This window comes from Netta rufina (assembly GCF_964035555.1).
Source record: "Netta rufina genome assembly, chromosome: 3".
NCBI lineage: Eukaryota > Metazoa > Chordata > Aves > Anseriformes > Anatidae > Netta > Netta rufina.
Genome location: NC_140125.1, coordinates 119,798,019 through 119,823,442, shown reverse-complemented (window position 1 = coordinate 119,823,442; position 25,424 = coordinate 119,798,019). Strand labels below are relative to the sequence as shown.

The 25,424-nt window shown below is 46.7% G+C and overlaps 1 protein-coding gene across 3 annotated transcripts in view; it reads left to right on the top strand.

Moving 5' to 3' along the window:
- Positions 1-4,312: 4,312 nt before the first annotated feature.
- FZD3 (frizzled class receptor 3) overlaps positions 4,313-25,424 on the top strand; it is a gene marked incomplete at both ends in the record, with an annotated part of 45,333 nt that continues 24,221 nt past the window's right edge. For 2 of the 3 annotated variants that reach the window (XM_084284759.1, XM_084284758.1), the window contains one exon: positions 4,382-4,501. In XM_084284759.1, the coding sequence (XP_084140885.1) occupies positions 4,415-4,501 (87 nt within the window). Of the gene's footprint in view, positions 4,502-25,424 lie in introns of all 3 variants that reach the window. The other variant, XM_084284757.1, reaches the window with a different exon arrangement.

Below are 25,424 nucleotides of genomic sequence, written 5' to 3'. Positions count from 1 at the left end.
GCCCCTTTCCTTCCCCATTTTCCCTTTTTTCCCACCTTGGCTGGCTGCATCCCCCTGTGCCCGTCATTGGGGGAGTCCTGAGGGGCCTGAGGAGGGTCCTGAGGGGCCTGGGGGGGATTTTGGGGGGATCTGAAGGGGTCCTGAGGGGTCTGGGGGGGATTTGGGTTGATCTGAAGGGGTCCTGAGGGGTCTGGGGGGCATTTGGGGGGATCTGAAGGGGTCTTGGGGGGATTCTTGGGGGGATTAGGGGATGCCAGCCCCGTCCCTTTGCTGTAGGATGAAGCTGGAAGGCCAGGAGCTGTGTGTGTCCTTCCCTTCCCTTCCCTTCCCTTCCCTTCCCTTCCCTTCCCTTCCCTTCCCTTCCCTTCCCTTCCCTTCCCTTCCCTTCCCTTCCCTTCCCTTCCCCTGGAGGATGCTGAGCTCTGTGTGAGCACACTGAGGGGCAAATAGGGGGGTGCTCAGGCACCCCCTGCTCCCCACCCATGCCAGGGGGAGATCCCCTCCAGCTCCCTGAGCTCACCACGGGCTCGGACAGAGAGAGATGCTAGAGCTGTCCCTCCGGACACACGGACACTCCAACAGGATCTCACAGAATGGCTGAGGTTGGCAGGGAGCTCTGGAGTCACCCCGAGCGTGTTACACAGGATGGCACCAGGCAGGTTTTGGGTATCTCCAAAGGAGATTCCCCAGCCTGAAGGAGGGCGAGCAGAGGAGCTGCTGTCCATTTTTTTTTCCCCCTTCTGCCTTGGAGCGGCGTGAGCATTGCGGGGCCGCTGCCGTGTGCCCTCCTTTCTCCCCGGAGCAGAGGATTTAGGGGTTATGCTGGGGGTCTCCCTCACCACCAGGGGAGTCCAACGCTGGAGTTTCTTTCCCACCGACTCCTGAAAATGGAGCGAGGAGAAGAATGTAGCCTCCTTTTGTGCCTTGGTGTGGGTGGGAAGGGGTTGGGGAAGCACTGCTGGGGCTCGTGTGTGATGAGTTCCTTTTCTTTCTCCCCGCTCGGAGCTGGGTGGGGAACGATGAAGGTGACATTCTCCCCTCGTCCTCCTGCTCATGCAGGGGGAGTCTGGTTTGTCGTATCGCCTCCTGCCTCCGGGAGAGGTAACCCTGAATATATTCAGCCACAGCCTCCTGCTAACAAATGTGTTGTTTGTTTGTTTGTTTGTTTTCCCTCATTGCTCCCTTCCTGCTGTAGTAGTAACTTAGAAATGTCTTCAAAAATTAAAAAAAATACTCGTAGGATTCAACCTTTTCCTTTCACGATTTGCCATCCTTTCTAATAATCTCTGCATGTCTTCATTTAGCCTTTGCAGCGGGCATCGGATGGGCCTGCCTGGTTATAAATAATGTATAAACGCGTAACCACACCAACAAACTCGCTGCTTCCTACCCCTTTTGCCCGCAGATTTTTTGGGGTGCCTTGGGGTAGACGGGGAGGCATCCCCTCCTCCTCCCTTATCCCCGGTGTCACCAGAAGCGCTGGGTTTTGTTTTGATGTGCATAGAAAAATAACCACAACATTTCATAGGCAGAGGCTTAACAAAGAGCACACCGAGCTGGATCTGTGGTAAGGAGCTATCTTGACACTGAAGGTTGCTTATTACAGCACTCGTCTGTCTGCACCAATTAATTGGTCATCTATATGCTGGTTTGCGAAACTGCCGTCTCCTTTCGCAATGATGCGGTCGTTTTTTTTCCTGAATTTCACCTAGATTTGTTTCTTTTTTCCCATGAAAGGGCGCTGGATGACTGGGTTACATAATTTGGTGTTCTTTGTAGCTCTGCTAAACTTTTTCTTCATTTTCTTTATGGTGCTGTATGGTAATGGGATCCCAGGCATGAAATGGTAAAGTCCTGAATGGACATGATGAATTTTTTTCACTTTTTCTGCAGTTAAGACTCTTCATGCCTTAGTAAGTCTGAATGTACGCATGTTTTTTTTTGTTGTTGTTTTGTTTTTTCTTCAGTTTGAGGTTATGGGGATGGGAAAAGGATGGGTGGCTTTGTTTGGAGTTGGAATGTTGTTAAGATGATGATTTGTGTGAAGTGTTCTTGGAGTTTTTCCCAAGACTCTAGATCCTGACCTGGATTTGCCCAGTGTCTGTGCTTGGGCAGGAGACCTGGTGGGAGTTCGTTTCGTTTTATGTTGCTTCTGGACCTCTCTTAGGAAGCGTTAGCTCCTGGTTGCTGCTGGAACAGCATCTGAATTATAGGAACCATGCTAAAAAGGGGATTGCTAATCCGTGCTGCAAGCTCACTTCACTGAAGTAGTTTGATGGAGTCTTCCTGAGTTGGTGGCTGAAGTCTTTAAAAAATAATAAATAAATTAGAAGCAGGGATTTGGAGATGAGAACAAACCAAGAAGGTTTCTTTTCCTGACTCGGGGAACCGCTGTTAAAACCAAAGGTCTAGATTCACAGGGGTGAGGCAGCTTTTACAAAACTAAGCAGGATTTGGGGTTGTCTGACTGTAATTTATAATTTTCTCATCGGGTGAGAATATGCAGAAACCTTCAGGATTAGGTAATGCTGCCTGGGAGGTGGAGCAGCTCATGCGGGTTTTGTTGGGTTTTCAGTTTTTTCTCTTTTGGAGGTACCAGGTTCTTGAAAAATAAGCCTGAGAAATTGCTAATTTCATGTGGTTGTGCTCAACGTTTTGCTCTTTTTTTCCTGCTTGCCTGTTTGTTTTTACCAGCCCGTCTTGGACAGCTACAGCCAAAACCATTGCTTCACGTGATCTTAAAGAGAAGCGCGGAGTTGTTTAGCTTGGAAGGAACCTCTCAGGATTATCTATTCCAACCCGCAAGGTGTATGAGGGTTTAGAGGTGTACGGTGTTTAATTTTTCTGGCCATAAGATGGGCTTGTGTACACAAAAATACGCCTATAAAACTCTTGTGGTCAGCTGATAACCAGCAGAAGACTGCCAGTTAGTTCAAACTTAGAGATGTGAAGTAGTTAAGGAGAAAGGGAAAAACTTCTTCCCTCTTTGACTCGTAGAATTCAGTTCCCTTCCTGATTGTTGAAGAAAACCCATTCATCTCTCCAGGGTAATGGAAGTCTGTTCAAATTTGTGATCACCTCCTCTGGGGAATGCTGCTGGAGTACTTGGGGTTGTCTGGTTCAAGCAGTATTTCTCATTTTCTGTTACCTTTAGCCTCCAAGTTGTAGAGTCTCTCTCCTGCAGCTGGGTGTGATGTGCTGAGGTCCTGTTCTTCTCCAGCCCCTTAACACCAAGAAAATACGGAGCCAGCCTGGGCAGTGGGCACCGTTTAGATCCACTCTGTAGGCAAAGTGGAGCCAGCAGGACAACGAGAGGCAGCACCCGCGTATTTTCCATCTTTTGGTGTTTGTAGGAAGCTCAGAGCAGGCTGTCTCCTGTCTTACCCGGAGCTGCTGGGATGGTTTCAGCACTGCAAGGTGTGAGATGCGTGTGCAAGTGAAATGGGTGAGGGACAACCCACAGTGAGTTGCTTCCAGCTGGACTAAAACTCTGTTTGGCCACAGCTAGCCGAGCCACGAGCGCAGCTGCTCGGGCAGAGCAGCTCCCTGCAAGCCGGGACTTGCGGGTTGGTGGTGGCGACTGTTTTGTTTGTGTTTGGTAATTATTCAGCAGAAGTTCTGTGGCCCTGCACCCAAAGATGCTATCGCTGGGAATGCACCAGCGGAGGGGCTGAGTCAGAAGCAGCTCGGTTTCAGCGTGGCCGACGACTGCGCTGCTCACACGGCGCGATGCAAAGCGTGGGGTTTTCCTAAAACAAAATATTTTCCTCTTTTTCCCTTTTTCCCCCTTTTTCAGGCTGAGTTTTACAGCATACTGCTTTTTTTTCCCCACCAGAAAAAGTCAAAAACCAGGATTAAAAATTGCCAAGGGACCTTCTGAGTGAGAATTTGAAGCGATTTGCCCGACAAGCTGTTTACAACTGAAATATTTTAATCAATGACGGGACTTCTAACGTGTGCTGTTTGTTGCGTTTTCTTTTTTGTCTTAGGGGACCTGACGAGAGAAGAATGTAACCTGGCTGCCGTTCTGTCAGGATGGGGTCAATCGTGTGGGAATGTGGTTAAACGTCTCAATTCCTTGACGTAACACGTGGTGTATGAGGCTGCGGAAAGGCAAGACAAGATGCCTCACTCAACTGCATCGTCTTTGGGGCTGAGCTAACGATGTTGTGCACGAAGAGAGTCCCAGTTTTGAAGAGCCTTAAACAAGGACTGCAAATACTGCTGCTGGAGTGAAATCAGAAGGCACAAAAATTGTCGAAAAAGCTTTCTGCCTGGGCTCAGTAACTGGCCCCATTCACGGCCTGGAAGGATGGCCGGTAGCTGGATGCTCTGTTACCTTTGGCTTTTGGATGTTTTGGTGGGGCACTCGAGAGGGCACAGTTTATTTTCCTGCGAGCCCATCATCCTGCGGATGTGCCAGGACCTGCCTTACAACACCACCTTCATGCCTAATCTCCTGAATCATTATGACCAGCAAACAGCGGCGTTGGCGATGGAGGTAGGACTATGTTTTTTCATCACTTTCTGTGGTTTGGGCCTTTAATTGATGAATAATTCCTAACAGAAGCCAAGAAGATGTTTATGTTAGAAATAAAAATGAAAAAAATCAGTATATTTAAAAAAAACAATAAACACCACTTGGAAAAGATGTATTGTAATGCATACTAAAATATTCTATGACTACAAAATGAGCCTTTTTGGGTATAACTGAATGAAATACTCTAGATCTGTTTGTATTATGTTTGTAAGTCTGTTACTTGAAATATTTAGACAGATCAAGAATGTATATTTGGAATGGTCTGGCACCGAACTAAATGCCAGGAAAAGCATACTGAACAATGAAGAGAAGGCTTCCAGTTCTGAAGGCTGTGTTCTTTGGTGGTTTTGGAGCATCTGGCTTTTTTGTACTCCTCTAAAATTTGGAGGACAATAGGAGGTACCACAAAAATAATAGGAATTGCTAATCTAAAAATCATTTCTGCTGGTGCTTGTCTAACCTTTCTTTGGAGAACTCTCCTGATGGGGTTTCAGATCCATACTTGGTCTTTTCCTCTACAGCCTGGTTTATTCAAGACCTCATCTCACTGCAGTCTGTTCTCCATCCTGTTGCCCACCCTGCCAAAGGGGTTTCCTTGTTGGGTGTTCTGTGGCGTGCCTAAAATTGGGGGAGAAATACAGAATATTGGGCACGTCTCACTTCCAGCCTATTCCAGTAATTCCGTGAGAGATTTGTGCAAAATAAATTTGTTTGTATTTTTTTGAAGTGCTGAGGAACCCTTGCTGGTAGATACTCTGTGCTGAACAGAGAGAGAAGAAACAGTAGTCGTGTTTTCATCTTTGAATGCTTTTCTTGACAATACCAAAACTTAATTTAATTGCTGCTGTTATATAAAGCCAAGGCTTTGTGTTATTTAATCTTTCCACGGAAGGGCTGTGAACCAGGCTCGACAAGCTTTTTGCTGCAAGAAGAAAATAGAGATTCTTACCCTTCCATTTGCTTTGTTTGAAAGAACTATGGCCTGGTGTTTGTTGTTTTTCTTATCCACTCATCTGGCTGTGGCTAGGGATTCCAGTTGGGCCAGGTACGTGGCAACAGGAGCCAAGATGGTTTTAGAAATGATGCTGGGAAATTCTGAGCGAGGACCTTTTGAAAATCCTGCCTGTAAGGAGGAAAACGGAGCCAAAGCAAGTTTAATATGATAAAAGTGTGAACAACGGATTGTGTGAATAAGTATTTATTGCCTCTTGAGAAGTGGAACTTAAGATATTGAAGGAATTGGTGAAACCCAGTGGATTGAAGAGATCTGGGATTTGCTCGCAGAGGCATGGTGAAGGTGGGTTCCTGTTGGTGACGAGCAGGTGGTTAGCAGTGTGATGAGAGCCTCTTGATACTGCTGTGAATAACTGAAAGCTAAAGCCAAACCAGAATGAAGTATTATAGAGATTTTGGTTATATTTGTGGGCTGCACTAAGCCATAAAATTGTGGAGGACAGTCAAAATAATAAATATTTTATGTGTTAGGGGGAATAATGCTCATGACATCAGTGGTGGTCAGCTTATTTTCTTGGCCTTGTGACGGTTTGTTCTATCGAAATCTCATCTGGAAGCTCGACAAAGCAGTACAAAAGTAGAGGCAAATCAGACATTGGGAATAATTAGGGAAAGAATGAAGCTCAGCTGTTGCTGTGGTGTTCTGCAGTCCCGAGGTTCCCAAATAGCTGGAGCACTGGGAAAAGTTCTGGGCTACCCCAACGACTGCGTTTGGACTGAAAGAGGTCCAGAGAAGAGGAGAATGGTGGCTTAGGGAATGTGGCCCATATGAACAATGTTGGACTGCTGCTTTAGCCTGATTTTAAAGCAGCAAACAGCTGCCACCATCCTTAGGGGCACACAGAGCTTTGGGGGGGGTTGACGGAGCGCTGTCTCCTCCAGCACAGGGGGCAGGCTCCATCAGACAAAGCTGCTGGAAGCTAAGTCAGAGCAAAGAGCCTTCAGGTGGTTGCAGAAAAAGCTGTGAAAGAATATTGTGGATGCAAAAGCTTGGGGAGGCTGCACCAGGATTTGGAAGGGAATGCCAAAGGCTGTGGCTAGGTAGAAAAACACGTGTAATGCTGACTTCCCCCTTCAGTGAAAACCAAGAAGTGCTTATTCTCTAACTGGTTGTAAACCAGTTTCCTGCTCGTTTCATTCGGTACCCTTTTGTTCCAGTATCCTGCAGTATTCTGCAGTTAACCCCCCCCCTGCTGCACGTGTGATTTTGGAAACCTCAGTTTTACCCCCAGGGCGCTTCTCCTCTCCAGCTTGAAGTCTTGCAGCTGTCGGGGCTTTCTTCTTGCAGCTCAGCTGCTTCGTTCCAGGCTCATTTTGGTTGCCCTTTTCCAGCTCAGTCCTTGCTGAGGTGCAGGAATGGCACATTGCTCCACATGTGGGCACACGAGGGATTTACCCAGGAATAATGGCATGCCCGTTGCTGCAAATAACGTGCTGGTGATGGCCAACATTGTGTTGTGTTGTTTTTTTCTGGCTTTTGTTGCGTGTTAAACGACTGATTTCAGAGAACTGTCAAAATATCACGTTCACTTTCCCTAATAGCCTCTTTATGGCCCTCGTTGGAAGCGGAGCGGCAGGCTGTACAGACCCACAGGCCAGGCAGAAGAGGTGCTGTAATTGTTCTTATCTTCATAAAAGAGCTTTCTCTAGGCAAAGGAATCAGTGGAGAAGGAAATGTTCCTGCTCTGCTCATCTGCACAGGGGGCATGAGCTGTGTGAAACGCCGTGGCTGCAGCTGGGGTATGAGCTCAGTGCCAAAACCACTCGTAAACTTACCGTGGGTGCGTTGGGGATGTGGGTAGCGCTCCCTTTGCCTGTGTAATTAGCATGTAGGTTGGTTTTTTGTGCCTGGGGTGGGCTAGGGCGATGTTTGAATGCCCCATGGGAAACAGGAGGGCTGGGTGAGGCAGCACGTTTGTCTCTGGGTGGCAAACGCAGGTCCCCACACTACCACTTCGGAGTTTGCAGGGGTGCTCGGGAGGAAGAATGGAAATCTCTGGCTTTGTGTAAGTACGTTTTGACTTCTATTAGCCTAGGCTGCCCCTTAAGTCTGTGTTTAGCGGGAAGGAAGCTGATTTTTAGTTTTTCCTAGGCATTATTTAATGTTCCAGTCATACGGTTGGAGCACTGGGAGCTGAATCGAGTCCATTCGAGCTGGCGTTGTGATGCTGGCTGGCAAGCAGCTCTCACTTCTGAGCCTCCTCTAACTGCTGGGAGCATAAAAGAACAAGGCAGCAGGACCCGCGTGATTCATCTGGTGTATTTATGAGGGGGGTTGTGCTTCTTGGTTTCTCAGTAGCACTTTTCCACAGCAATTTCCAATAAAAACTGTCAGAGGAGTTCAGCTCGTGCTCTGGATTTCTTTCCTCTGGCTGTGAGAGTACCCTGTGATGCCATTCTTGCTGTTTTGGTGGCTACCAAATCAGCAGATAAATTAGAAGAAAACACTCTAAAATTAGCCTTCAATGCTAATGGGTGCTTTAAAATAATTCTCTGAAATTTGGTTTTAGTATTCAGGGTGCTAGTTTGTAGTGTTCCGTCCGTTGCTTTCTATAAGCAGACTTTGTAAGGGCTTCCACTACAAGAAAGAGTGAATATAAAGTAAAAATAGAGAATTCCTACAGCTGTTGTCTTGCCATTGGTACGTTTGTTGTACTTTTCTTCCCCTGCCATTGATTGCCTCATTGGAGGAACTGTTGAAACCTTACTTAGAATCATCGAATATAGAATCACAGAATCTTTAGGGTTGGAAAAGCCCTCCAAGATCGGGTCCACCACCTCCCTGGGCAACCCGTCCCAACGCCTGACTGCTCTTCCTGAGCAGAAATACCTCCTCATCTCCAACCTGAACTTACTGATACTTCTCAAAAAAAACCCAAATCAGCAAGTCGCCTTTTTAAGTCTTTATACTAATCCAATTCCTCGATAATTATAAGTGAACGAGTCATGCCATCGCCGTTTTGTCGCGTTCCAGCAATACTGGCACAAGACATCCTGATTAATCCCAGGGAAACAGCGCGTTACCTGTTAGGGTAGGATGGAGCCATAACATCCACAATACCTGCTTGCCTACACTGCATCCCAGGAGCTGTTCCACACCCTCTCCTCCTTTCTAAAGGGGCTGTAGGATGAGGCACACCAGCGCCCCGGTCGCTACAGGGCCCGAGGCTGTGAGGTGGTGCTCGCAGAGGCTGCACGGCGCTGGGAGCTGTCCTGCCCTGCAGTTCTGCACAGCACAGCCACCGCAGGGCTCCCCGTGCTTCGTGCTGCCTCAGGGTGTTCTCAGAATGATCCCTGATCTGCGAGCGGGTGGTTTTCTTACAGGAACCATCTAATGGGGTCTGTCTGCTGCGCTGTGGGACTTCAGGTTCAGGGCGACAGTCTGACCAGAGTTCAATACTAGTCAGTACTTTAAAACAAAATCTATGAGAATTATTTTAGTATTTAAGGTGCTGGTCTCTGCTGTTTTACTTCTGGTGCTCATTTTTGTTTGTTTTATCAGCTGCTTCCATTGTGTTAAGCAGATTGTGTGCTGGACAAGGCCATGGAAGTTAAATTAGCCCCATTCCCCTGAGGAATCCCATCTTGCTTACCCACCTCTTGGATTATTATTGCTATAACGTGGAGAACTATCTTCCCTCCCTTTTCCACTTAATATTCCCTTGGCCTTGAAGGACTTATTTATCTAGCAAGCGGTGATTTTGGCTGCTGTCAGACAAGTTTTGTAATCAAATATCTTTTTTTATCAGCGAGCATGTAAGTGTTGGTAGCTCAGAGATTGAGAGCATGCTATCAAAGCATTTGTTCCTGATGAAGAAAAGTGGTTTAACGTGATGATTGCCAGCCTCTTTGTAGCCAAGTACACCACCAGCACTTCCTTCTCCCCACCGTGCCATTTGTGGGACCTCACAAATAAGACGAGGGATCAGAGGGACAGGAAGCAGAGAGAGATGAGCCCTAAATGGGTCCCTCTGGGTGCATATGGATTGATAACAGAACATAAACTTCAGAAGTGAAGACACCTGATTGTTCCTCCCCTTTTCCAGACGCGGTGGTTTCTTGCTGTATGAATTCTGGCAGGCGGTGTTATTGACCTGCTGCAGAACTGAGTACCTGCTGTGAGATTTGCGTGCCCTTGCTGGCTGCGTTTCTGATTTATTTTTTATATGATGTGTGTGTATATATATATCAAAAACATTTCTATATCATTTAAAAAGATATTTTTCTGATATATATATATATTATATAAAAAAAAAGGCATTTTGTGGCAGTATATTTTCTTCTTCTCTCTATGCTGATCTTTAGAGGCTTAAAACTAGTTCCTTTTTTTTTTTTTTATCTCTTCTGAGCATACCCAGACATGACACTGACAGAAGACGTGGCTGTCTTTGTTCTCACCCTGCTCTTAGCACCTGGGGTAGCTGCTTTTGCTGCTATGTCAAGCTTAAGGCTCCTGGCAGTGTTTCTCAAATAGCTTTTCTTTCAGGCATATTACTACCAAATTTAGGTACTGGGGTTTGGATCAGAAGGGACTACTCTCTCTCAGTCCTTGTTTTTTTTATAAGGACCAGGGAGAAGTGTGCCAAATTCACTGATGTTGGCTCACATGGTGAGGTTCTTACCTTCCCTGGGGTCAGTGCTGCCCCACTTCTATTTCAGAGTGATTTCTCTTGAGACGTGGGGATTGACTTTATTTCCCATTGAGCAGTGATAGGGACAGGGTAGGGTGGGAGATCCTTTAACTTCTTCCCCCCTAAATTCCATCTTTGCCCCTCATTTTCTTTTTGCCTTGCCCATGCACTCTTCCCTTCTAAATCTCGACCGTTTTCCTGGGCTCTTTGTAGTCCTCAGTTCTGCATCTAAAACCTGTAGAAGTGTAAGAACGTAATGCTAATGGAAAAGTAGGTTTTAATTAGTCAGTGTTGTGTAAGCACCCTAATCTTAGACTTTAATTTGCAGCGAGGATTAATCTTCTCTTCAGTGCGTAAGATTATGATGCCACAGAACAATGGAGCTGTACATGATCATAAGAAAGCAAGCTGTGCGCCAGCTGATTAAAGCCTGCTCCTTCATTTACTCCAGGCTTTCCTATCCCTCCTCCAGATTTTTATCTTCGAAATAGCCATGTAAGTGTTCTAAATTATTTTATTGTTAAACCCAAACGTTGGTCTCAAAGCTGGCACTGCACAGGTGACTGCAGAGCGCAGGCAGAGCTAACGTGTTGCTAATAAAGTACTGCTTAGAAGTTCTTGCTTTAGGAAATCTGAGGCTTTTTTGTTTGAAACCCATCCGTTTATGGCTTCGGTTTTGACCTGTAAAGGGCACGAGCATTGTGTGAAGGTGGGAGAAATCCCAAATGGGTGAGACCACGTTGGGAAGAACTAGAGCTGTTACGTTCCCAAGATGATCCGCACAAAAATTAGTGCGGTCTGGTGGTTTGGCTCACAAAAGGAGGCTTCTGAGGAAGGGGGCTTTCAGCTGAGGACTATCAGTCCTGTTCTTCTCATCCTAAGCTCTGGTGAACTTCCAAATAATCTGAACAAAGTGTTCAGTGAAGACAGAAATGTCCAGCATCCTCAGACAGCAAGAGGAACTGCATGCAGGAGAAGCATTCATGCTCAGCTAAAGCACAGGCCGTGCCTATTTACCGACTTGGAAAATAAGGAAAAAAAGGGTTAGAGGTTTGTCTGGGGCTAGGAATCTGTAGAAGCCATAAACCCACGCCAAGGAACACCCAGGAGGAGATGTGTGCTTTGTTTTTTTTAGAGAGATGGAGTTTTAGGTGACTGCTGCGTGCCATGTGGTGTGTTTGGGAGCGTGTTGCAGCTCTGACAGCGGTGAAATCCCAACTGAGGGAGGAAGGTGTTTGTGGCTGCAGGAGTACCCAGATCAGGAACAGCAAACCAAATGGATCACAGAGCTTTCAGGTCCCCCAGCAGACCTGGAGCTTACTCAAGCATGGGATTCATCCCAGAACAAACACCAAAGGGGCTAAAAACTACAGCTCTCATTTGAATGTGAGCAATCCCAGCGAGGAACACCTGATTTTTTTCCCTCCAGGGGCCGTATCCTTGCACCAGATAAAGGAATTGTAGTGTGGAGCAGCAGGAAAGAATAGAGAACCTAAGAGCATTTCCTTTAACCTAAAACTCAAACAGCAGAGCTGGACTGCAGGTGTTAGCAACCTGCTTGTTCTTCCCTTCGCCTGGCGACAGGCTTTCTCCAGAGAATAACTTCAGCAATAGTGTTCCCAGCCTTTTATGTGCGTTAATGAGGACACAATGCCCCACAAATAGTCTAAAAACGCAGGCTAATAGTGAGAAAATGAAGAGTAGGGTGATTTGTTAAACTGCTGAGCCACTGCTGGTGTGCTGAAGGTGAACTGTCACCACGTTCCTGTTTTCTTAAAGAGGAATTTGGAAGGGTGATTGAAGTAGAGGTAAGGAAGCGAAGTTGAGCCTTAATAGTTCAGTGTGAGGGTTTTGAGCTTAAAGTGAAGGATGTGCATCTTAATCAACATCATTCACAGCGGGCTTGTTTTCAGGGTCACGCAGGCAGATGGCTCTGCGGCGGGGCCAGTTCTCTGGCAGCTGGTGGAGGCTTAAAGAGGAGTTCTGAGGAAAGGTGGGCCACGTGAATTTATTTTGCATAGCTAGATGACAGGGTGCTTTGGCCAATTGTAGCTTTCCAGGTGCACGTATGACCTCTAAGGCAAAAGAATGTCATGGCAGAGCATTAAGGGAATATTGGTTTTAATATTTATCTCCTCCCACAGGCGTGGTCACTCATTCCCATCTTTTTTTCTCTACCTTAAATAAAATCATCCCGTTCCATGGGGCAGCTGCAGCGGGACAAAAGCCACGTTGTGCCCTGTGGGTAGGGTTTGGAGCATCCCCCAGCAGGGAATCACCTCTTCCTCGTAGCCCACCTCCTTACCAAGCCCTTTCTCTCCCCCCTCTATGTTCTCCCGAGGTTATTTAGGCATTTCAAGCCCAACTTGTTCGCTGACATACCAGCTTGAAAGCTCTTTAGTTCTGTCCTTTTGACTTAGCGCTCTTCCTGAGCGTGTTTCTCCCTGTGAGAAGTTGGCAGTGATGTAAACCACTCCGGACTTGTTTAAAGCTGTGAGGCTAGCGTGGACTTCTCATTTTGCACGCCGCTTGGAAGTGGTGTTTCTCTCCCTGTTTTCTCTAGTGTGCAGTGATGATTCCAGTTACAGGATGGCTGGGTTCAAAAACAAAGCCACAGCAGGCCGACAGGATGAGACTAAGTATAAAATAACCTAAACACCAAAGAAGTTGTCATAAATTTTTTAGTTTGTCTTGCTGCTGTGGCTGCATCTTTCTCACTTGTTTTTGAGTGATTCGTGGTGATTTTTAGAGAAAGTTAGGAGGCCTTCCCTGGGTTTGAGTCATTTTTTATCAGTGGGATGTTCCTGGGTGGCTGCAAAGCTGTTGAGTTCTGCGGCGTGAGGAGGGTTTATCAAAGCAGATCCTTAAAATTCAAAGGATAAATTTGCTTAAATTCACAAATGTGCCAGCACCTGTGCTTCATCTCATCCCGTGGATTTGTTGCTTGTCTTCCTCAACCTGTATGGCCCTCAAATATCCTCAGCAGTCAGTGGCAAAGGGTGAGTTAAAGATGTTTCATCAGGAGCTGGCTGCTGCTGGCTTTCTCCTTTCAGACAGCCCACCCGCTGCTTTCGTGCCCTGCCTTTTTGTGCTGCGGACGCAGCGAACAGGACCACGCTGTTCCTTTCAGCCTCATTTGGGGTTTTATAAACCCTCCTCATCCTCCCGTTGTCTGTTTTAGGAGGCGAAGGAACAAAAGTGTGCCCACTCTATATTTTTATATAGTGTGTTAGCATCATGCTGTGTTACTTTGGGTAACCCCACTCTTGCAGTATCCTCAAGGCCTGGACTCGCTCCTCCACGTCTCTCAAGCTTTGCTGAAGACTGCTTACACATGTGGGAAGCTCCTGATTGAGATCCCTGAAGCCGTGCTGCTCCCAGGTGTCCGGGAAACCTCTGAGGGTGCCATCAGAGCCCGCTGACATCACAGGGAGGATTCAGCATCCTTCCAGAAGCATGAAACAATTCAGCTGCATTTGAGACTGCTGATTTGAAGCAATTACATCGGCTTAACATCCGAGTGGTGGTGGAATCATTTTCATCTGTGAGGTTTCGTTTCCCTCGGCTCTGAAACAGCCTCGTCTCACCCCGGGTGGCCACGGTCCCGTTGCCTCCGGTCCCCCCGGCCCCGCTCAGCAGCCGGGGGTTGCCCTGGTAACGGGGCAGGAAATTTGAAAAGAGAGGAGCAGCACAAAGGCCTGGCTGGATGGGATTTGAACAAGGAAGGAAGGCTCCTCGTAGCTCAGCTGAATGCTGTGGAAACCCAAAATGTAGCTTTTAGGAGGTGCTGTCAGCTGTGGGCTTGTTTGTGTTCCTCGATTTATGGAACAGAAGCTTCTCACTGCCACAAACATGACATCTTTAACTCGATGAGCCCTGTGGGTCTCTCCCGACTCAGATCTCTGTGATTAAACCCAGCGAGACGATTCTGACCAGCCGTTCACCCAGCTGTTTTCCCCTCTCCTGACCCTAATCCATCGTTCATATTTGAATGCGTTCCCTGAAAACATCTTTGAATGTGCATTTCTTTGAATATGCAGTCAGTGGATCGTACTATCCTTTATCTGATGCGTCTGAATCCTTTTATTTTCCCTGGGTAGCTCCTGGCACTGTTATAGCACCGGTGTCTGACCCGGGCAGGTGCAGTGCGGAGATGTTAACCTCAGTCTGCCTTGCAGGTACAGCTTGGCCTTTCATTTCAGGCTTGGTGCTTATTGTCAGTACCAAAAAAGTGTCAAGAAAACAGCGTCACACAATAATTAAGTGCCTTTCTGATGTTTTATCAGCATATGAAATTTATTATTGAACAAATCAATTTATACCAAACTTTAATTAAAGAACAATGGCGTTCCTGTGGCTTCAGGTTTTCCACGCTGGCTTTTCAAGTGACCAAGTTCTTAGAGGAAGATAGCTTTTACCTCTTGTAGAAGAAATATCACTTAAAAGGCCTGATTTGAAAACTTGTCTTCTAAGTGCACTTCTACAAAATCTGGCAGCTGAAGTGCTGAAAAATAACAAAATCACAGACATTTTCCTTATCCTTATTTGAAACCACAGGCAAATTGTTCTTGTTACTCAGAGTAACCTTAATTAAGCGGCATCACAAAAAGCCAACACAATGCTTCAGATCCATCAGTTACTTTTTTTTCCCCCAACACCACAGGAGGCAGTTGCTTTTGTCTGCAAGGAATGGGCTTCCAGGCTGCTACAGCTCGGGCTTTGTTGCCCCTCCCTGCTCAGGACTAGTTGCTGTTAGGAGCCAGGGTCATGGAGGGGACTCGAAAGGGGCTCTGAATTGAAGGCAGGGCTGCAAAAGATCTGCAGCTCCTACAGGGACGGCGGATTCCTCTGGCATAACCTGTAGTGCCCACCAGAGAGGAGTCAGCGTGATGGATCTGAGGGCACAATTCTCATCTGCACCGTGTCCGTCCCTCATCTGTGAGGCTGGAGGCAGCAGGAGGTAAGCGTGAGTGAAAGCAGCGAAGGGCTGCTGAGCAGAGCTCACCCCAAAACACTAACAAACACATCAGTACGCTCCTATCTCCTGTCCTGCTCCTTGTGAGGATGAAGAGACAAAGGGATCTGGGCTCCCAGCTGTGCTGGGCGACCTTCTCAGGGTCCTACAGAGCAGCAGCACCCTCTGACACCCTCTGACAGGTCTCAAGCCAGCAGCCAGGTGAGCAGCACTTACACCATGGTCTGCCAGCTCAGAGCCCTGTGCCTCGGCTTCATGTGATGCAATTTTCCTTCCCTTTAAATACAGAGGGTTATAAAAGGGATTTTGCAGCATCAGGCAATTATTCCAACAGGCAATCAGTGGGAAAACACGCTTACCCCCGCTTGTCTCTTGCCTCAGCCTCGATTGCTTGCATCTCCCAGCAATTGAGTGCAGCATTTCCCAGTTACCTGACCCTCTCTTTTATAGTCTGATCCCACTTACTGTGTTCTGCATATATTCCCTAGCTACAAACATCCCTGCAAGTAAATTTTGTGCAAAACCTGACACGTGGAGTACATTACAGTGCTCGTGAGCGTAGTTCTCTGTTTGAGGTGCTTTTTGAAGATGTGCTGCTGCACCAATAAATTCTTGCAGATATTTGCTCCTCTTTATTCTGTTTAACTGAGCAAGAATTTGGGTGCATCCCCAGTGCTGGGAGCTCACCAAGTAGCCAGGCAATCCTTTTTTCTTCTCATTCCCATCCAGCTGTGTCCCCTCTTTCCACCCACTGCCTCGTTAATCTTATTACTGTGTTATGTCTTGTCCTGCTTGGCCAAAGTGTTTCAAAGACGTGCGGTGTACGCTGTAGGAGCAGCCCTTCCCAAAGCTGATGGTGGTGCAGAGAAGTAGGCACGAAGGTATGGAGAAACTCCTGGACCTTTGAGGGCAAAATATTGCTTAATCCGTTTTGAGAGAAGCAGGCGTGCTTTTAGGGTGCCGCAGAAACAAATAAGCAGAGGCACTGTGGGAATTCTCTCAAATATTTATCTTGTGAATTATTAACTGTGGGGAGGAAAAATCAACTTGGGGAGCCTGGTTTGAGGCTTAATGGGACAGTTTTGTCCGGGCTTTCCGAATTGGGCCAGCAAGCTGCTAAGTTTGTACAACTGCAGGTTTTTTCCAATTCCCTTTCCCTGTCCTCCCCTGTAGGGTTCATTTGTGACCTCATTAGCTTAGCACTGAGTAGGAGGGGTAGAGTCCCCCGGTGAATCTCAAATTTTAATTTGCAGCTGCTATGCTCTGACATGTTTTTAAAAAGCAGTTAATTATTAAAATTAAAGTCACCAAGTAATTATCTTCAGGCTTCTATTTGGACCAGAAATCGATTTTCATTTCATACGTTGGAGTAAATTGAGGGGTTCTCAGGCTGTTTCTCTTCTTTATTACTGTCTGCTGAGGCAAAAGGCCCATTTGGAGCCCTCTTACACCTCTGAAACCACGTAAGAGGTTGGGATGGACGATCTCTTTAAAAAGCTTAAAAAAAATTAATAGAAATATCCTAATAAATGGATTCAGTGCTTGATCAGAACAACCAGAGTCACAGTAGTGACCATAACACACAGACTCACTGTAGACTCGCTCAGAACACACACGCTCTGTTTTCAGACACCAAAACCTTCCACAAATGCCACCTAATTTTCCCAGTGTTGGAGTCCTGTTGTCCAGGTAGCACGCAAGACAAATTTTGTGCAGAATACTAATGTGTAGAAGCAGCTCCAGAAGTTCAGCTCGCTCGGTCACCTCCAGCTGTTGGCGTTGGACTCATGGCCGTGCAGCGCAGGAGAGCTGCACGTGTAGCCCCTGGCAGGTTTGTTTCCTTTTTTTTTTTTCCTAATCAATCATTCAGATTTCCTAAATAAAATCTAGATTTTATCTAGATCATCCAATATCTCTGCAATTAACGCATGTGAAGGCTACCACCAACTACAGCTTTCCTTCTCTCCCGTTAAGAAGCTGGCTGAAGTGATCACCACCACACTATCCCCGGAGAATCCTCCTGATCAAAGTACTGTCAGCACGTAGTTGGGGCATGAGAGAGGGCTGGATGATCCTAAGATGAGGCAGAAGGAGCTGCTGAGCTGACGAGGAGGCAGCCCAGCCTGCTTTGGGCTGGATCCCGTTGTGATAAATGCAGGCAGGGCCGCGGAGCGTGACCCCGCCGCCGTGAGAACCGCCCCGCGCCGCTGGTGCGCGCGAAGCAGCCTGCTGAGCTTTAGAGCAGCCCCTGCCCTACCCCGACAGCCTGGCCTTCCTGCAAATTCACTGAGAGGAGAAGAAAAGCATTGCTGAGCTAGCAGACAGTACGTTTTAAGTATTACTCTCTGAAGTAGCCTTAATTTTGAGGCCCAGAGATGTGAATCTCTGCTCCCCAACTGTTGATGTGTCTCCGTGTGCGTGTATTTTTGCTGGTATGTAGATGTAACAGATGGCTTGTAATGTTAGATTGAGACGCAGCTGTTAAAATATTAGCATGCATATAGATGGGTTTTGTTTGCTGTGCAGAACAGTTCTTAGGGTATTAATCCAGCAGATTACGTTCTTATTTCACTTTGCATCCTATTATTTAAACATAGCTGGATCGGATCGGTGTCATGCTCTGTTTCTTTCCGAGTTATATTGCAAAAAAACCCTCACGTTTCCATTTTTAAAGAGGCTTTATTGTATTACCTGAGTGCTTTTTGGTTTTCAATTTGGACAATAAATACTGGGCAGAGCCAAGGAGAGTTCCCATCATGGGCAGCCAAAAGGAAATCCCTTTGGCATGGCTACTTGTGACAAATGTGTTTTTTTTCCATAATAGTACATTGCAAATCAGTGAATAGTCTTAGTGGGTATTGCAAGGCATTGGAAGAAGTATTGGGGTTAGATTTATGGTGGACCTTTCTAGGAATAAAATGTCATTTAACCTATGTTGGGGTGCACATCCCATGTGGGCAGGCGAGGCGTGAGAGCTTTGGAATGGCAATTCCTGCTTTCGTGTGTGAAAGCAGCTGTTTGGGCCAGCAGGGGAGTTTTGTGGGAGGATGTTCACAGCAGCCTGGCGACCAGGGGAGTAGCAGATAGCTTTCCGAGTTCATCTGGTGTGTTTTTCCCTGCAGCCTCCTGCCTGCAGAAGTGCTGTGCTGCTGGGTTTTAGCGGTGTCAGCACTCACTCTCAGCCATAGCGAGAAGTCTTTGTCTTCTGTCTCGTGGAGCAAACGATCTAAAACTCAGGGGTTTGCCTTAAACACATCCTTGTAACATCTTCTGTGTCCAGCTGGCTCCAGGGCACTTAAACTCTGTTATAGGTGGCTGTGAACATGTTGGATGTCTTCAGCACCAGAGCTCAGGGTGTGATGTTAACCAGCTATAAGGTCAGCTTAGCTGTGCCCTGCTCCTCCTCCAGTAACATCTCCATTTCACACCTCCTGTAAGGTTATTAAGGTGCTAAAGCAGCAAAAAACTACCCTTAGAAAGCATGAATTGATCAACCTGGAATATATTGTAAAGCATCCCGGGACTACAGGAAGAATATTTAGATGCCAACACTCACAGGTCTCCTCGTTCAAGACGTTATCCCGACTTTTCACACTACTGCTGGTCCAAAGGCAGCATGCGGGGCTTTGAGGTGAGTTTCATGGCCAGTTCCAACCAATCTTAAACCCAGGGCAGGATATAGGAGGCAGGGGAAAGGGCAGGGGGTCAATTAACTTGGCCTTGCTGTGAAACTGCACCCTGAGGCGCCCGAGGTGACAACTCGAATTTGTCCTCGTTTCACAGCCGTGTAGGAGAGCGGCGATGACAGCCCCACAGCGCACGGTCCCTTCTAGGGGACCTAGATTCCCCTCATTAGTCTGTCAAGAAGCACTTTGGCCTGGGTGTCGGAATTAGGCAAACAGAAGTCTTCTCCCATTCTCATCCCAGCGGAAAACACGTTAATCCTCCTGGGCTTTGCGTTGGCTTTAGTGTTGAGTCCTGAGATGTTCTGCTCTGTATGAAATCATGGCTAGCAGAATCACACATGAAGTGCTAAAAACCATCAAGCCTTTGAGGAAAAAAAAGTAACTTGTCTTGAATTGAAGGAGAATTCAGCGTTGGTTATGTTGTATTTTAAAAGTCCAGCTTGCCTAATTTTATTCTGCAGGGGCTGTGGTGGCTGTTAGGTGGCAGATGCTGTCATTCTGGCAGTAAAAACAAAAAGGTGAAGCTACTCCGACTGGGTTTTTGAAGCTTGGCTATGCCTTTATCTCTTCTCATGCCCCCTATTTTTAGAAATTCCCTTCTTATAAGCTCTCAAGGACTTGATCTTGCTACCGAATCCATTGTGCGCTCTCGAGTTAGCATTGAGTCTTCTCACAGAACTCGATACCAAACCTTTTCCCTCCTTCACTCAGCAAGATAAATTTTGGAGTGTTTTTATCCTGCTGCTCTTCAAGGAGACAGACCTCCCTGCAGCTGGCAGAAGGAGTCGGTGAGTCCCTGACATGCAGATCAGGCCGCAGTGGCAGAGATGAGAGAAGGAAAAAGTTGTCATCACTACTGCTCCACTTCTCATAATGGATCTCTTTCTCCTTCCCACAGTGACAACAGCACTGGGAGTGTTTTTCGGCGGGCATCAAAGCATCAATCGCGCTCAGCTTGTACTTGGAAGGTTGTCTTTGCAACCACAGGATACAGAAATGTGTTATTTAAATTGGAGGGATGGTTCTGTCAGGGCTTACGGCTCCTGCCGAATAGTCTCTCGCTTGTCTAGGCAAAGTGTGCTTAACAGTGTCTTGTCTTAATGGTGCCTAAAACACTGGCCAGGGGGCTGCGGATTTATTTCTCTGTAATTTTTTGGAGTTCTCCCAAGCCCGTCACAGCAGGCATATGGAGAGGAAGGAGGAAGTCCGAGCCGTCTCAGCTGTCTTATAAAAACTAACACTTCTTGCAAATGGAAATCGGTTCCAGGACCACCCATCTGCATTCGTCAGCTCCTAAACAGAAAGATCACATTTAGGAGAAGTGCGGTTTGACAGATGGATGCCGTCTTCCCAGTGTCTTCCAAAGGAACTTCAGAATTTAAAATGAAGCAGGAGACCTCTTTAAAGAACAGGAACAGATGGCTTTGCCTTTTAGTCATATAGACAGAGATTGATGTCATTTTTTGTCCTTTAACTACTTTCATCTATATCTTTTTTTCCCTGTAGTTGAGAAACCGATCTCAGCTGTCTGTTTAAGCCCAGGAAGCTTAGGGTGCTCTGCATTGTTGCTGCCCTCTCACGAGTAAGCCAGGTGAAATAATTGGACTTAGGTTTTAAAGTGAATAACGGGGTGATTGGATCAGTCTATAACACGAGAAACATATAATCTACAAGCACACTCATTTCTTGGCATTTTTAGCGTTAGAATGACTCGATAGCTTATTTAGTAGGGACGTTTATTTTTAGTAGTAAGTTAAAACAATCCTAACAATCCTCATTGCAAACAGAGTTTTTGAGCTCACATCAAAGTAGGCGAGGTGGGATATCAGGGGCTGTGGGTTAGGAGGTTTGTAACAGTTCACACAGAAAATGTGTGACTCTCCTTTATCCGTGCTGAGCAGTGGCCAGAATTGTGACCCTGTTTTGCTTTTCATGCCTGCATCACTCTGTAAAGATTAAAATAAAAAGTACACTGCATTTCTCCAGACAAGGAAGTTGATGGTGAGGTCAGCTTTGAGTGTACACGACGCTGTGTTCTACCCAAACTTTGTCTTGGCACTGTGCATTAAAAATAGGCTTTGGCACATAAACGAGCCTGCTGCCGTTTGAAAATATGATCTGTGGAGTAAAGCTGCCCTTCCATAATTCCTTCAAGGTGAGCAGGCGTGGATTGTTTCTGAAAGAAACGAAGGGACTCTTACACACCTGGCTGCTCGTTTTCATGCTCTTTTCAGTCCCTCATTTTTTAGGAAGCACTACTTAGGTCAGGACTCTGATGTCCAGCTTTGGCTCCAGCAGCTGCTCAGCCCTGGGCACTGCCTTGGAACAAGGCGCTGCTGGCATCCCTTCGGCGTGGGGACCTGAAGGGTGCGGGCTCCAGGACATCTGGTGAGACTCAGAGGAGCAAGCAGAGGTCGGAGCCATCAGAGAACAAATTGCCACTGCCTCAGGTAAAGCAATTCTGCCTGGAACAGTCTCTGGAGAGCATCCCCATGAGCTGCTCTGCTCTCAGAGCCATTCAGTCGGATGAGAAATATGGATATCAGACGGGAGGCAGCACCACATTTGGGCTAGCTAGCGGTTGCCCGAAGAGTTAAATCAAGCTGGGGAGGCAGCCTGGGAAGCACTGTGCCCTTTGAGATGCAATTCCAAGTTTTTTTTCTAATGAATAGCAAGCTAAATTCAAACACGGGGCAACACAGACAGAAGGAGCGGGGTGGATCAGGACAGAAGGAGCAGAGCAGATCCTATCCTGTGGCTGGCCTGAGACAGGATTCGCCCTGAGGCAGCTGCTGCCACCGGAGAATTGCAAGAGCAATTGATAGTCAGAGCATCAGAGCATTGCTCTTTTCCCCTGAGCCCAAGGGAAGGAAGCTTCCCTCCTTCCTTCTGTGAGTTTGTGAGGATGCTTCCTGGCCAGCTTTGTGTGAAGAGAAAGGAATATGTAACCGGACAGAGAACAGAAGGATCACCAAAATCTTGCTGTTTAAATGTTGCCGTTATGTCACTTCCCAAATAACAAGCCAGCTCAGTGACTACTGCTGAGCAAAATAAAGGGTAGAAAGGTTTATTGTCTCAGTAATGCACAGTTCCACGCTGTCGTTACAGCTAGAGTTACTGTTCTTGCTTTGTAACTGAGAGAATTTGCTATGTATACAGGAGGAGGAACCTGCACAGATCTCTGTGGCTTTCCTTTCCCCTTCATCTCCTCCGGAAAACCAAAAGACCAAAGGCAAGCAGGCAACTTCAGCTCGCTGGCAGAAGACAGCCATGAAACCATTGCCCAGGCTTTGTCTTTTCAGCAGACAGGAGCTGTAGGGACAGAAGGACCCGGGGCCATGCTGCTGGGAGCAGGGAGATTTGTGAAAGGACCTGTGCTGATGAATAAGAAGATTCTGGGGAAAAGGGGAAGAAGAGACTGCGCTGCAAGGTGGAGAGCTCAGAGAAAAGCAGTGATGAGTTATCTGATACACACCTGCGTGGCAGAGCAGGGGAGGGATGCGAGGGGACTCAGCCTGAAAGAAATCAGGCTCATAATGCAGTTGCTGTCAGTGGCCTTGAGGGAATTTACATGACCATAAAGATTTTTCTCAGAGGTAGAAGGACCAGGGGGTGCACAACTTCACAGACATTACTCTGTTAGGTGATCTGGCTTATTTTAAGTACTTAAGTACCTTCAGGAGCAACATAGGTATTTATCTCTTCTTAAACATTTATCTCTGCACTTTCCTGGATCTCCCAGGACTTGGCCTGAATCGTTGAAATTTGTTTGGCTGTTTTATCTCCTCTTGTCCTTTTTTTTCCCCCTCTTTTGCTCCGCACGTTGAGTTGTTCAACAGGCAGCCTTCAAAAGCACAACCCACTCGAACAGAGAGCCTTTTGTTAGGAGCCAAAGTGGAGTGGGGCTGAATGGGCTAAATGTCATCATTTGCGCTGCTTCCCCGGGCAAGATCATAAAAAAAAAAACCTCTCTTAATCTCCCTGCCTTCATTTTTAATAGTGAAAAACAATCTGTAGATGGAAGTGACTTTTCATTTTGGGAGCTGCAAAGAAGGAGTAAGATAATTTTAGAGTTAGGCTGCTTACGGGCACGGTGCTGGTTGAAAGAAGCTTCTCTTCCTCAGCCTTAACAAGGAGTGGTTGTCGAGTTTTCCCTTTTTCTGTTGTCCAGTGTAGCCTCTCCATGATTTTAAAATAAAGGGACTTGATATAATTCATAGGAGAGTTTTTGTCTGCCTGCAGTTCAAGAGACAGAACAGAGAGAGAGGCCTGGAGCTGCTGGGAAGCAGAACAGCCAGCCCTAGTGGAGCAGTCCTATTAAATTATTCCTATTTAAGTAGATTTCTTCCGTGTTGTTTGGGGTGAGGATGTCTCTACTGTCTTTTGAGGAGTATGCCAAGACCGTAGTCAAAACCAGACTTGCTCTTTGCAGGGATAAAGAACTTTAAGTGCAGCTAACGTGCCCTCTGGGGCACGAGGGACTTTGCCAGTGAAGATTCAATTACAGCAGCGTTACCTCAGATGTTCCAGCATCTTCATCCCAGCCCCAGCTTCCATGCCAGAAGGGAGTGAATTTCTGCAGATCCTTTATCTGAGAGCGTTGGCCCGACATTTCTTGAACTCCAGCAGCTCGGTGCTGTGCCCGCTGCCCTGGGGAGCCTGTCCCAGTGCCCGACCACCTCTGGGTGCAGAACCTTTCCCTCACCCCCAGCCTGACCCTGCCCTGTCCCAGCTCCACGCCCAAGGATCTTCCTTGCCCTTCTTGAATGTTGGGACCACATCTGCCAGCTTCCAGTCAACTGGGACCTCCCTGGATTCCCAAGACTGTTGAAAAATAATTGATAGAGGTGCTGAGATGACACCAGCCAGCTCTCTGGGATGAATCCCAGCAGGTCCCATGTGTGCATTCAGGTGGAGCAGCAAATCCTGCACAAATTTTGGGTTGATTGGCCATTACAGCAGCCACCAGCCCGGAGCAGGATGAGCAGGGTGCAAGGAAATGCCGGTGCCTTTGTGCTCCCTCGAGCCTGCCTCCTGCTTCGTCCTTGCCCTGCGGTGGCTTTCCCCCGTGCACACCTTGAGGTGAGCTGGCACCTCCCTAAAGGAGGGAGCTTTGTGCAAACCAAACACATCCTTAGCGAGGGAGAGCAGGAAAAGAGAAATTTCGGAAACATCTTAATGGAAAATCGTTAAAAAAAAAAGAGTAAATATTTAGTCAAGGAGAAAGTTTTCTGTGGGTAACAATGAGCTTGTAAATGTAAATACTTTCCAACTGTTGGTTCCTTTTTCCTCGTCGATAGCTGCAGAGGTTTTTGCTGCCTCTCAGGTAAGCCATTGCCAAATAGTTACGGCTCTGTTGTTATGTGACGGCATTTCCAGAAACCTGCAGCACCGGAGAGAATTCAATCAGCTTGGTAAATACTAATTCTATTTACAAACTTCAACAAAATCCCAACGTGGTTGTGTCTTGTATTCCCTCTTGCAAGGGCAGTCTTAAGGAGGAGATAAGAAAACTGAAATGTGAAGCTTTGCCTTACTATTTTTGGTAATTCTCACTCAAATAGTCACAGCAGATGACCTCTTTCTTGGTGGTGGTCTGCTCTGCCCTGTAGTTTGGGGAAAGAAAATGTTGAATTGGTTTAAAAGACTTTCCAGGAAACTGCTGCTAAAAATGTAATCTTCCTAGCTCTCAGAACAGCCTACTCTTCAGCGGCAGCAAGATTTAGGTTTTTCTATATATAGCAGGTTCATTTCTGCTACTGCAGCAGACTGAAGATTAGATTTCTTGCTAATCTTGCCAGGCTGCGGAGAGGGGACTGGTTTCAACATAATGGGCTTAGAAAAATGTATCTGGAAGAGGGTTCCTGTTAGCTTACCCTGCAGTATTGCCCTTGAGCAAGCAATTGTCACCTTTTCCCTTCAAGCTTTATTTGAAACACAAGCGAAGGAAAAGAAATGGCTTGCTGGAGGGCCACTGCTGGTTCTGCACTTTGGAGGTAGCAGAGTCATTGAACAATCCTACAGTGCTTCGTTTCATTCTGGTTTTTGTTTTATTCTTGTAAGTTCTGATGTATTTTGCTATTTTGTAGTAACCCTTAACAGAATGTAATTGATCTTGGGTTAATATCTGAAGATACAATGAGGCTTTGGGTGGTGGTCAGCGATAGGAATTAGATATTGCCTCCTGAAGAGCTGTAAAGCCATAAGCACAAAATGAATCCATGCTGGATAACAAGAAGATGACCTGGATTATCAACGTGCACTGCTTTTCATGAAGTCACAAATCTCTGTTCTATTTCTTTCCTTATTTCTTACCTTCAGAAATGCTTAAGAACAGCTACACGTTGGCTGTTTGTGATCGATTTTCTCTCAGTGCTCCCAAGTGCTTCTGTCGCCGCTACCACCGCGACTTAAACCTGCTACAAGGCAACGAGTAGCACAAGACACCACTTCTTTGCTCTCATTCATTTCCTTCCAGCTTTCATTTCAGAGATTTCTGTTGATTAGGTAGAAAGAGGCATACCTGCTGTAGCTTCACTCTGCTGCCCTGCTGAAAATATTGAAGGAATAGAGGTAGG